Source organism: Impatiens glandulifera, chromosome 8 (genome assembly GCF_907164915.1).
Source record: "Impatiens glandulifera chromosome 8, dImpGla2.1, whole genome shotgun sequence".
Taxonomy (NCBI): Eukaryota; Viridiplantae; Streptophyta; class Magnoliopsida; order Ericales; family Balsaminaceae; genus Impatiens; species Impatiens glandulifera.
In genome coordinates, this window is record NC_061869.1 from 46,900,070 (window position 1) to 46,914,033 (window position 13,964).

The 13,964-nt window shown below is 33.4% G+C and overlaps 1 protein-coding gene across 1 annotated transcript; it reads right to left on the reverse strand.

Moving 5' to 3' along the window:
• Positions 1-2,441: 2,441 nt before the first annotated feature.
• Positions 2,442-6,347, reverse strand: LOC124912167 (alpha-ketoglutarate-dependent dioxygenase abh1-like). Its single transcript, XM_047452728.1, has 3 exons — positions 5,923-6,347; positions 5,228-5,569; positions 2,442-2,815 (listed from the first exon to the last, which is right to left on the reverse strand). Exons 1-3 carry the CDS (start codon positions 6,208-6,210, stop codon positions 2,543-2,545), a joined length of 903 nt encoding a protein of 300 aa, XP_047308684.1. The 5' UTR covers positions 6,211-6,347; the 3' UTR covers positions 2,442-2,542.
• Positions 6,348-13,964: the final 7,617 nt, after the last annotated feature.

The following is a 13,964-nucleotide window of genomic DNA, read 5'->3' on the forward strand; positions in this document are numbered from 1 at the left end:
TCCAACACTTAGAATTATTTTTGATTTTTTGGGATGGCAAAAACCGAAAGTTTAGTAAAACCGAAGGTTATACACTCCTCTCGGAATCTATTTTCAATACCGAAAGATTTGTTCCTCTCGGAAGTATTTAGGAGAATTTTATAAAACCTTCGATAAAGGTCGATTTTATTAGTGATATTACAATTATGATTTTATGACGTGGTTGAATTCAAATAATGGAGAAGAAGTTACTTTTATTTAATCATATAACTTGATGAGTTCAATCTTATCATAATTATTAAAATTAAAAGTGATAAAAAAATATATTATTATTATATTTAGTTTGAGAGTGTGCGTGACAGACGTGAGGAAAAAAATGATACTTTAATTTTTATTTAAAAATAATAATATCAAAAGACAGATCCTACAGCATAGTGCTTAAATAAATAGCACCTAATGAATTTATTTGGGAATAGTTTATTAAAATCCACTTATAAAATTAATTTATAAACAATTAATTTCATTGGACTTCTTAACGATGAACAAATAAATATTCTATAAGAATTAGGATTTGTTTTATTTGGGTTATTTAAAAAATTCATGCAAAATGATTTTTCAATCAATCACTTCTTACCAATAAAATTACTCATATCATTAACCAAAATATAAAAATACCCTTTATTTTAAATTATTATTTTTTATTTTATTTATATATATCAATAACTTTTAAATCTTTTTAACAAAACTAATCATTACTTTCTCAAAATCATCACCCATTATCCAATCTTTCTCTCTCTTGATTTTTTAAAAAACTCACAACCGAACAAGGCCTATGTTATCATGAATATGGAAGCATTGGCCCTCTTACTAATATTTTAACTTAAAATTAACTCTCCGTGATGGGAATGGTCAAAGAACTCCTACTTCACCGGAGTCTATCTTTGTTCTCCACCATGCTTATTATATTTTGTGCTATAATTAGCACTCCAAAAAGAAGAGTCATCATTTTGTCTATCTATTAATGTATTTTAGTTATTATAATTTTTATCTATTTTAAAGTGTTTCAAACATTACACTTTAAATTAATTAATAAAGTTAAATAAAAAAGTATGTTAAAAGAAAAGAGAGATTTTTTTTTGACAATTAAATTGTCATTCCTCTAAAATTCCCTTGCTCTATCATTTTCATTTTCATTTAAAGATTCATATATATATATATATATATATATATATATATATATATATATATATATATATATAGAAATAAATAAATAATAGGACTAATTTGTTAATTTGTATATAAGAACAACTCTTCATTTTTACAAGTAAAGGCCATGTATATCTAACAATTGATATTTAATTCCTAACATTATAATAATAATTTTGTTCATCTCAATCTAAATTCTTCAATCTCCCACACTCAAATTTCACAGGTATCTTTCATCCAACATGGGATTACATTTGAAAGATGAATTAGTGAGACATATATTTATAAACTTATTTCTCATCTCTATCCGGAACTAAATACAAAAACATAAATTTCTCCAAATAGGTCTAGCGAGATGATTGGGAAAATGGAAATGAAGTTGAAAGATTTAATAATAATAGAGAGAAACAAAGATGGCAATGCATATTGGACCATAGTCCCATTTGGGGTTGTCTTCCCCTACTGTTGAACAACACGGGGCATGGTGGGGTTCTCTTTTGCCTAAATAACTTCCTTAATTAAAGAAAAAAACATATACTGATTGTCACCTCCCTCATTGTCCACAATTCCGTAAATCATCTTTTGTTTGCTTTTGTGGTGGTGGTTGGCCAATCAGATGAGACCGACCTCACACATCTTTTCTTGCAAGTGTCCATTTCCAAAGGCTAATCTCGATTCGATCTTCAAGGACCCTCCAAATGGACCAGATCTCGACCCGTGGATACTGCCTTTGCTTAAATGTCGTGGTGTCATTAAGGCAACAAACATCATCATCAGTTGAAAAACACTTTTTTCCAAATACAATACTGTGGCTCATTTGGAATTACTTTTTTTTTTTTCTATCAGATGTACAAGAAGAGATGGGAAAGTAATGGCCTAAGTCTTAGATGAGAAGTTTGGAAAAAACATCCATAACCGATAGTTGCCTTTCAGATTACAAATTCAACATAAGAATCTAACATAGTAAGACTAGGTCATATCACGTTTAGAAACAGAACTTAGCAAGACTAAAAACTTTATTGGCAATTTCTCATGGTTCCGGATTCAGGTTGCTCCAACACAATTTGAGCCAACTCGCATTCTCGACTTTTCGGGTAGAAATCAAAAGTTCAAGGGACAAAATTCAATGAGAAATGAAATTGAAAGAAAGTTGGGGGCTTTGTCAAACCTCATTCTTGAAGTTATATATTTCCAAAGAAGTAAAAAAAATAAGACACATCAATAAAGATAGCTAGATGGGTGTTGACACTTTTAGAAACACAAAAGTCAATTTCCATGTTTACACACCTTAAGATCTATGGATTACTCAAAGCATATAACTCACATACCTGGATGTATTACATACAAACAGTTGTCACTAGAACTTCCTAAAAGTGAGGTTGATACGTCCAGGTCGCAAATTAGTTTCTTCAAGCAAGGCCTTGGAAGTAGAATCGGAGATGATGCTTGAAACACCATGAAACACCTTACGAGATTTTCCACCAAATATCAGGACATCTCCTGATTTAAGCTCTACTTTGTCTGGATTGTTGTCAGGATAGTCACTGTATAGGAACTCAGCCGAGTCACCTATAGAAAAGGAGACTACAGGTAGTCCTCGATTAATACTTTCTAAGCATTCATCTTTATCCTGCAACAAACCGAAACATGTCACTCAAAGTACGATAAGTTTCCACACAGTAAAAACTTTGCTAAGAAATTGACACTTGATTATAATTGAAGACATATCTTATCTAAACACTTGGTTAGTGTTAAGATCGGAGAACAAGGAGCCATATAGAAATATCAAGACCCATTTGGAAACAATTATTGTTTCTGTATCTGGATCCGTTTCCAGATACGAAAACATAAATAAATTATGAATCTGTTTCTGACTAAATTTATTTTCCAAATGTTTGAGTATCTGAAATCGGATCCGGAGAAACAAAAACAATTAGTGTTTCCAAATAGGGATATAACACAAGTAAATACAAGAAAAAAATGCAGGTAATCTTCTTAGTATGATTTAGATCAAGATAGATGTGCCTTCGTCTAGGTTAGCTTGTGATAGTTGTTATAATTCCTAGATGTGACAAGGATATCGTTGATGGGTTGGTGCATGATGATCTTGATGAACTTGCCACATCCGAGTTTGTTCTTAAGGGCGGACATTCATTCATTGCCATGCATTAAAGGAAGTCTTAGTGTTCAAGAAAGTTTGTTTGCGGGTAGGGGCAGTTCTAAATGGAAACGAAAAAGAGGGATTGAAAGCGTCCATAGAATCTTTTGCCGATTTGCGAAAAAAGATTCAAATGTGGAAAATCTTATCAAAGTTGGATAGAGAACATAGAAGAATAGAGTGTCATGTTAACTATGATTCCAGGAAAATGGGGTAGATCAGTGACAAGGCTATTGAGATCAGTGTGGGTGATGATGAGAATGTGAATAGTGCACTACAACAAAAATGACTTTCGGCGACGCTTAAAAAGACTTATGCCAACCTTTAAAAGCGTCGCAAAAAACATTACCGACACTTATTCTTGCGTCGCCAGAAGCAGGGTGGGCGCAAGTTTTTACCACGCTTATTTAAGCGTCGGTACAAGCGTTGCTGAAAGGCGAAAGTTTTAACGACACTTATTTAAGCGTTGTCAAAATTAAAAACGTCGCTAAAAGTCTATTTTATTTTTAAAATTTGTTTTTTTCTATTTTCATTTTAGATGTTATTTTTTTTATCTCTACTATTATCACATTTCCCTTCATCTCTCAAGTACCTGATGAACATAACCCTAAACCCTTAGGGTGAACCCATATTCCAGCACATTATAATCTTAAAAACACTTCAGAAACTAATGAACTCTCTCATATTTTACTTTTAATTAAATTTAAATAATAATTAAATAAAAGACATATATTAATAATACTATAAAAAGTTTAAAAATTATGTTACAAAAAATATTAATTAAATTTTAATGTTAACAAAATTTTAAGTCAAATTTAATTTTAAAAAAATTAAAAAAAAATATTTACAAAATTTAAAAATAAAACATAAAAATTATTAAAATTTAGAATATTTAAATTATAAGGTTTTAACAAAGTTACAAAGTTGGTATATAAAAAAAAATAAAGGTGGTGGTATAGATATAAAGGTTGGCAAAAGTTTTTTTCTTTAAATTTTTACTCATGCTTAATATGGGTTGGCATATAAGGGTCGCTGAAAGTATGTTTTGTTGTAGTGGCGCCTCATGGAAGGATTCGACTAATAATGGTTCTTCTCGTATGCATGATCTTGTTTTGTGGGGGGATTTGATGGATCATTGTGTTGCAGTGTGATTTCTTTAGTTGCTCTTTTGTCTTTTGATTGTATCATATCCTTTTTGTTAATGGCCTATGTTCAAACCTTCCTCCCTTCTCCTCATCTCTTTACTCCCCCTCCTCTTGTGTATTTTTTTATTTGTTTCTTTACTCCCCCTCCTCTTGTGTATTTTTTTATTTGTTACTTCAATTTCGTTTGTATTATATTGTATGAAGAAGCAATTCGTGAAAAATATACTTCTTACAAACTACATTTTCAAAAACATAATAATGAAATAAGATAAACCAAGCATTTTGAAAAGAAATAAATCTGTGTAGCACCAAGCTTTCTTTCTATGAAACACCTAGGCTTGTTTGATGTGGTTTAATACAAAATAAACTTTTATCCCATCCCATCCCATCCCATCATATAATCACGTATTCCAGGAAATTATAAACAAAATACTAAAATATCTTTATCTTATTCTTTGTAACATTTTAAAATATAAAATAGGATATTTAGATATTAACCAAATAATAAACCACTTTTTACACGAAGCAATTTCATTTTTGGAATAAATAGTTTTTTTGGAAAAATAGAAAGAAAAGTAAAAACAATATCAAACATGCTCCTACAAGATGAGCAAATTTCAGACACTCCAAAATCATAATCATAGAGAAACAAGAAGCAGCACACCAAAACTATAATATCAATATTCAAAAGAGGGAAAAAAAGAAAAATCCTTTACCAAAAGGAAAATATTCTACATACCTGATGGAGACCAAGCCGACCAGTTTTCGTATAAAAATTGACAATACAAATGTCTGGCGACATCAGTGGAAGTTCCTGGGAGGCGTTGTGTACTTTGTGGAACTCTTTCAAAAAGGTGTGACTTTTAAGTAGCACATATTCCACCAGTTTCTTAAGTTCAATAGGAATTGGAGGTGGTCTAGCTCCATCACATCGTACTTCCCCATACTTGCTTGTCTCGGGGTCCCAGTTCTTACCAAGACACATCATTTTCAAATGTAACTTTGATCCATCTTTGTAACCTGGTTGGTAGAAACCTCCATGACCCAACCCCAGATCCCGGCATAACTTCACTATCCTAATCTGCACATGACATTGAGTTTTTTTATTTCATTTGAAGGTTCAAATTGAAAGCATTAAAGTATGAAAGAACACATAAGAGAGCATATTTTATGTTTTAGCTACAAAGAAATAATGAAATTGATAGGAAACATGAATATTGAGACAATTAATGGAATCAATGTCCAATGGACTTCAAAAACATTTGAATGGAGAATCTCAATAAGAACAAAAAAAAATGTTATTTCAAATTGAATCTCATAGAAAGGGGTTGATATTGTTTTGGATAGAGAGTTGTTATAAGTGCTGTCTTTTAGCCTTCGATGAGAGATAAAAAAGCTGTAAAATCTAAAGAAGATAAACCACAAGTTGAGCACCTGATCACTGAAACTTAGGAATCCTTTAAGAAGAAGCATCCCAGGCCTCAAATAGCTTGTGCTCTGACCTTCTGCAGACAGTTTGTCTTCTTTTCGCTTCATTCTGTTCTTTTCAATCAAAGCAGGTTTCAAATTGATGCCCGCCTTAACAGGGCAAATATCAAATGGATCATCAGAAGACACGCGAACAACATTTTCAGTAGCGCCAAAGCTTGGCATTAACTTATCATTTATTTTCTTGTCATCGAATTCCTCTTTGGAAAGCGCAGTTTGTGTTTTTCCTTCCATAATGAGAGCACGCTCATCAGGTTTCAAATCACATTTAGCAGATGATCACGACGACGATGTAGATACCTCGTTCTTTAGACCTGGTTCAGAGTTAGAAAACAAATTCTCTTCTTTAGAACTTTTAATTCCTTCTTCGGGAGATGGTGGTTCGTTGTCTGTTTACGCTCGCCTAAGGACGGTTTTCAAAATCCTTCTAAAATAGACAAAGTCTGGTTTCTATAAATCTAATTATAACATTCCTTATCTTTAATTAGTAGTCCAGGGGTCCTAAATGATGACAGGCTTTAAATAATTGTACAAAATTATTTAAAGAAGGCGTGTACTTGTTGCGTTGACGTTCAGATTTAACAAAACCTGGAAATATCATAAAAAGATATTAGAGAGTATAATCAAACAAGACCTTAGCAAAATATTTGCTTTGAGAAATATACTAGAGAATCTTGAGAGTTACTTTTTGACCTTGAGAATATCATTTTTAGAAAATGGGGGCTTGGTTCCAGAATAGTTTTGGATTTTTGAAAATTGGAACCAAACGGGCCTCAGGATTAAACCCTAGGTTCGAGTCCGATCTTGTCAATTTGGGCTTAGTAAGGTTGAAGAGGTTCAATTTTGAGTGAGAGTTCGGACTTAGGCCTAGAGCTATAACGGTTTTAGGTTAAATGGGGGTTTGATCCTAGGCTAGGGCTAGGGTTTGGCCTAGGCTAAGATGTGGCTAGGCTTAATTGTTGGTCCTAGGTTAGGTGTCAAGGTCAATCCTAGGTCAAATGGAAAGGTTTGTCCTAGGTTAATTTGGTCTAGGCTAGTTTTGTCGGCCCTTAGACAACTCTCTCGGTCGGGTGGCACGATCCTGGGCGGTTTCCTCGGTCGCGCGGCTCGGTCCTGGCATGTTTTTCTCGGTCCTAAGACAAAATTTCAGGGCCTGGTGTTCTTGTTATGGTCCGAAACTTCAGAAGGCCATAACTTTTTATTGGATGTCCAAATCACAATCCGTAAGTTTCAGTAGGTTCATATGATCATGAAGAATAAAAGCCCTAACATAAATCACGATTTTGAAAATCATAAAATGATCAATTTTAAAACACCATTTCTAGGTCAAATTTTAGGATCTTTTAAATTAGGTCATTTCAAGGCCTGATTTTTGTTTCATTAGCTTTGAAATGATGAATATAGTTAATCCATACCAAAATAAGAACATCATTACATCATTAAAATGTTTTTGAAGATTGAATCAAAATCTAACTTTTTTTCAAAAACCAAATTTGATCAAACATGATCAAAAGGTGAAATAGTTACTTGGAATTCATCCATACATGTTAAGAATCATGTATAGCTACTAATTGAATCAACAAATCCAACTTAGAATCAAGAACATGAAATTTCAAAAATCAAGATTTTTAACCTCATGAACATTATTACAGTTACTTAGAAATCATCCAATTATGTATACAAACATGTAATACGACTAATTGAACCAACAAAATCATATTAAAAACAAGAACACGAAGTTTTAAAATTCAAATTTTCAAGCTTTTTTCTCAAATTTCAATTTTGATCAAACATGATCAAAACTTGATTACAGTTGTATGAAAATGATTCAAACATGTTTATAAACATATATAACAACAATCTGGATCAACAAATTCAGATTTAAACCAAGAACACAACATTTCAAAAAATCCAATTTTTAAACTGATTTTGCAAAATTCTGTTCTAGGTTGATTTGATCGGTTTTCTTTCAACAAAAAGCTTACACGTGATATATATAATGATTCTCTACAAAGAAATCACACAATCAAACATAAGAACACGACCAAAGTGATCAAACAATAAATTTTGAAGAAATTCAAAATTTTCAATTACAAATCAAGATTCAAGGCTTTTGGAATCATACCAACAACTGGAAATCATTCCTGGGAGTTACTGGAAATGATCCAGAAGCCTGGATCGAAGCTTGGCTCGCTGGAGAAAGTTTTGAAAAAAACTGTTCTTTGCCAGAATCTGCAGGTCTTCAATCGGATTGAATTGATGTGTAATTCTTGATTATTGTTTGATGGATTGGTATTAGTATGGTAGGGGAGTATTTATAGGGTGGAAATGTCATTTGTAGAAGGCCAATTCGACTTGATTTTGATCGTCGGCATTCTTATCCCTAAAATGTTATCCGGTAGGTGGAAGCCTTATCCCGGGGAAGACAAGGCATCTAGATAAGGGGGATACGTAGGCGCTGACGAGGGGATCACGTGGGCGAAAAAATCAACGGATTTGATCGCCTGTAGCCGAAGTTAGAGCTTCTGGAAGGTTGGATGCTAGCGACGATCGCGAATCCGGCGACCCCTGCATCCCAGCGAAGAAGATGAACAAAACGGCGTCGTTTTGAGTAACGGAACGCCGAGTTCCATCTGGTTCCGTCAGCGGTCAGCTTGGTTGACTAATAGGGTCAGTCTGTCCTGTTAGTTGATCCGGTGCGGGCGCGCGTGTGTGGTTCCGCTACAGCTGGATTTCTAGCGTGCTCTGGGCTATAGGATGAGATCTGGGCGCTCATCTGATGGTCCAGGATCGTGCTGCAAAGTTTAAACATAAAATCAGCCACACAGGATTATGCAATTTTAATTTTATTTAAAATGTTATTAAAAATCGAATTTAATTCCTTTTAAATAAAATTTTTCACCAAAAATTTCACAAAATTATTTCCAGATTTATTATAACAATTATGATCATATTTTATTTTTTGGGATTTTTTGGGAATTTTGGGGTATTTTATTTAATTGGTTTAAGTCATAAATTAAACATAAATCATGAATAAATCCTAATTAAATATTTTTAACCCCTTCCTTGGTCTAATTTTAATAAAATATATATAAATATTTTATTCTCAAATTATTTTTGGAATTTTGGAAAGTTTCCTTAATTAATACATAGTTGTTCCAACTTCAGCCATAACCCAACATCACTCGTCTCGTTCATAACATCTTGTATAATATTATTCGATCAATGTAGATGTATATGAGATAATGTCTTATGATCCTTTCTCTTTTTCTCTTCTACTGTCCTTGAACTGGGCATCTTATCAAACCCAAGTAGAGTTTCATCCAAATTCATCTGAGTGAGAAAACCTCGCATCTTTATCTAGTATAAAAAAAATCTGGTGTTGTGATCCAATAATGGAATGTCGTACTTCTTACCTACCTGACATCTCCAAAAATAGATATAGTCTTAGAATTAAAAAAAGCTCAAGGCTTTGATACCAATTATTGAAAAACAAGATATGAATCTGAGACTAATAAGATAAAGAAGAGATGAAATATCAACCAAGAAAGAACAATAAATAACACAAAATTTACGTGAAAACTAAGACAGAAAAAACCAAGGGCAGATGAGGAAAAATTCACTATGGTTAAAGTAGAAGATTAAAACTTACAAAGAGAAAAGAATAATTATGGCAAATATTTTGTGTGAATACTGTAAATAAAACTCTAACTAAAACCATATATTTATAGTCACATAATTGTGTCTGGTGGGCCCTATATCAGACTATTAAGATTTTATTTTATATTATTTTATTATATCGCGGGCCTAGGCCCAAACCCCGATCAAAACCCATCTGGGTCACCATAATATGACATCGACTTTTGTCTTGATAGCTAAAAGAAAGAACTCAAGTGTACCGATTATATGAGATGCATTCATAGTTTAATAAAGCCCTTCCTCAAAACCAAAAAGTTATAAACCATTCTCTAAAAAAATGAAGATGAGGTAAACTTTAAAAAAACGTGACATGAAGTGGAAACTTAAGATGAAACATCGAAGTTTTGATGCTTGATGAAACTCTTTGAGAGATTATAAATTCAAAATAATTGCACAACTCCTAAATTAAAAAACCGAAAGAAAAATAGTAATAAAATTCCTAGTCAATACAAAGTGTTAAGCAAATCCTAGGATTTTAGTTGGAAAACTACATCGCCATTAAAATAAAATTCCTACATCAATTCTTAGGGAATTTAAAAAATATTTAAAAATGCTACAAATGATCAACCATAAAATAGAAACAAAAAAATAGGAAAAGAAAAAAGAAAAAAAGAGATGATGTTAACGAAAACCATTTCTAGCAAACTCGATAGTTTGAAAACTAATTGAGAATCGGACTATGAGTCCAAATATTTGTCTTAAGGGATGACAAAGTTTGCATGACCAACTACATTGACAAATACAGAATCTTGAGATGTACCCTCTAAAATTTGAAAAAGGCAAGGACGTAAAGGGAGTGATTGAGTACTAGATAAATCAATTATGAAAAAAAAATTATGAGGTGTAAGACATCTATCTTTAATACCACATTACAATCTTTCTAAAAAATAATAAATAAACTTAATTATCAATATAAGATGTCTATCTACAATAAGGCAATGCAAAATTAAACCCAAGATGGACTAAAATGTTATAAAAAAGATAACATTGCTTGCACGACTAACTCTTAATCTTCAGGTGGAGCCCTCACACTACAAAAAAGATAAAAATCAACAAGGAGTATTTATCTTTTAGATACAAATTACTTCAAACTCAACAAAAGAAAAGATATTAAGAACTAAAAGTCTGCTAACTTCGGATTGTTTTTTAGGGCGATAAGTCAATAGTCAGATTACACAACTCTTAAGATGATAATTTTTTTTGGACTTTCAGTCGACAATCAATGGATTACGCAATGTTGATGCCAAAGACATATTTGTTTGAGTGATAAGTCGACTATCCTCGGATTACGCAACTCCTAAGATGAGACAAATGTTGTTTGGAGTTTGAGTCTAGAATCTACAAATACGTAACTTTGACGCCAAAGAGAGATCTTTTTGAGTGATAAGTCTATTATCTTCAGATTACGCAACTTCTAAGACGAGAAAAAATGATGTTTGAAATTTGAGTCGACAATCTACAGATTACACAACTTCAATGCCTCATAGAGTTATTATGGGAGTGAGAAGTCGACAATCTTCAGATTATGCAACTCATAAAATTGGAGAAATTTTGTTTGGAGTTTGATTCAATAATATATAGATTACGCAATTTCAACGCCACAGAGAGGTCTTATTGGGTGATAAGTCAACTATCTTCGGATTATGCAACTCCTAAGACGAGAGAAAGTTTGATTGGAGTTTGAGTCGAGAATCTACGGATTACACAACTTCAATGCCAAAAAGAGATCTTATGTAGTATGAGTCAAATATCTTCGGATTAAACAACTCTTACGATGAGAGAAATGATGTTTGGAGTTTGAGTCGACAATCTACGGATTACGCAACTTCACCTTTTGATGTGCATTAGTTTTATTCATGGGCACATATCTTATTGTCTTGAGATAATATACGATGTATGTTCTGCAACGTCATTTATACACCTATTGATATAAATATTGGGATCGATCAAGGAGGAATGATGATCAATTCTCAAATGAGCGATGTTATAAGAGTTTGAACTAAGAGCATTATGATCGATATTTTCCATCGCTAGTGAGCTTTCTTTAAAAGAGAGGATCATGAATGCAGTAGAGAGAAATTCTTGATTAAGATGATAATCCCTTATGATAGTGGTTGAAATGGCTTGTCGGCGATATGATTCTCTCTTACCCATGGAACCCTACAGATACAACACCCAAATTTTATTCCCATGACTTATTGATTGTCATGCCAAAATAATAGAACCACATCAAAAGTTTTTTTATAACTATAAATACTTGTATGCACTATAATGAAAGTGAACACCTCATAGTACCTTTTGATTTAAAAAAAGAGTGTGTATGTTTGTTGGTCATTGATGTTTATTTTAAAGGAATGTCTAGGCAAAACATAGTTTATGGGTAAACCATCGTGAGAAAATACACTCTTTCACGTCATACACTTCATGTCAACTTCATTACGTGGACCACCTTTCAGACTTCGTCATTGAGAATTCCACAATTACGACATTATGTCAACTTCACGCCATACACAAACATGACATTCTCAATTACAATGTGTGAAAGATCAAACATGTAATGTCGTGAGCGCAATATTCTCAATGACGATGTTTGAAGGATCGTTCATGTAATGTCACCAACGTGACATTTTCCTGTACGATGTATAAAAGAGTGTACACATACCATCATATGCATGAAAATCTCAATAACGATATTAAAAGATCGTACACGTAATGTAGTAAGTGTGACATTCTCAATGATGATATCTGAAAGGTTGTACAAGTACCATCATAGGAATGAAAATCATGATAACGATGTTGAAATATCTTACATGTAATGTCGTAAGTCCGAAATTCTCAATGAATGTGAAGGATCGTCCACGTAATGTCACATGCAAGAAACTCTCAATGACGAAATCCGAAGGATCGTCGACTTAGTAACATAAATATGACACTCTCAATAAAGATGTATAAAGAATCGTACATGTAATGTGTCGCGGGCTCAGTCTTTTCACTAACGATCTGTGCGGCACTAGTTACGATCTTCGCAAGAACGAGTAACTAGTCAGCCTTACTCAATATAACACTCGACGTTTAATAGAATTGACACAAGAATTCTAGAGAGAGTGTAACTTTTACAAAGAATAGTATTATATTACTCAAATACTTGGTGATTTACAATGTAATACCTCAAAGGTATTTATAGGACTAATTTTAGCTATTACATTAATGACACACTAATTTAGGACATTCCTTATAAGTGTCAATCAGTGATGCACTAATTTAGGGATTCCTTCTAATTGCCAATCAGTGATGGACTAATCAAGAACATTCCTTTTAAATATCAATTAGTGATGCGCTGATCAAGGACATGCCTTTCAACTCTCAATTAGTGATGCGTCAATCAAGCACCTGCCTTCCAGCTAGAATATTCCTTGCGTTGGGCTTAAGCGGGCTTAAGCCTCCTCCTCTTCTTGGGCCAAGAATATTGGGTCGTGACATTCTCCTTAAGCCTCTTCTTCCTGGGCCAGGAAGATTGGGCTGTGACATTCTTCCCCACTCAATCTGGCGACGTCCTCGTCGCTTCCTCCTTGTAGGCCTGGATGATGTATCCACACAAGATAAGAGTTTTGAGCGACATTCTGGCTTTCTAACCCGTTTCTTCTCTAAGAAAGGGCCTTCGTATTGCCTCACAATCCCCTTATAAACTTTGGAAAATTGTCTCTCTTGATGGAGGAGAAGTTTTACTATCACTCGATTTCCTCTGAACTCCAAGTGTCTTCTCTTCTTGTCCTCCCATTTCTTCATTCTTTTGGCGGTCTTGGCTATTTCGCACTTCTCTTTCTTGAATAGAAACTCCTCCGATTGCCTCTTCAATTCCTCCAATTTGGGAGGTTTAATGCGATAAAGAACCGCCGCCGATGGTTTAGTGCATTTGACTAACTCTTCTTTGTGATCCACCTCTCTCTTATGGTGGAGTTTCTCTGATAATCCAGCGGGCATTACATCGTGACCTTTCTCTAGGACAATTGTAACTTCTGGAGGTATCTTCTCTTTAGACGCATTTTTCTCATCTTCTTTCACATTGACAAAAGATGATGGGTAGGTCTTCTCCGCACCTTTTGAGAGTTGCATGGCAGATAGATACCTTGTTTCTCTTTTGCCTTCTCTTGTTAAAGGTAATGTGCGAGTATTACCTTGCTCTATAATGTACATCATATTGGAAGAAGGGAGTAGGATGACATTTACCTTGTCTAGGAACTCTATGCCTAGAACCATTTTGTAGTCGTCCATGTCAATAATGGAGAAAT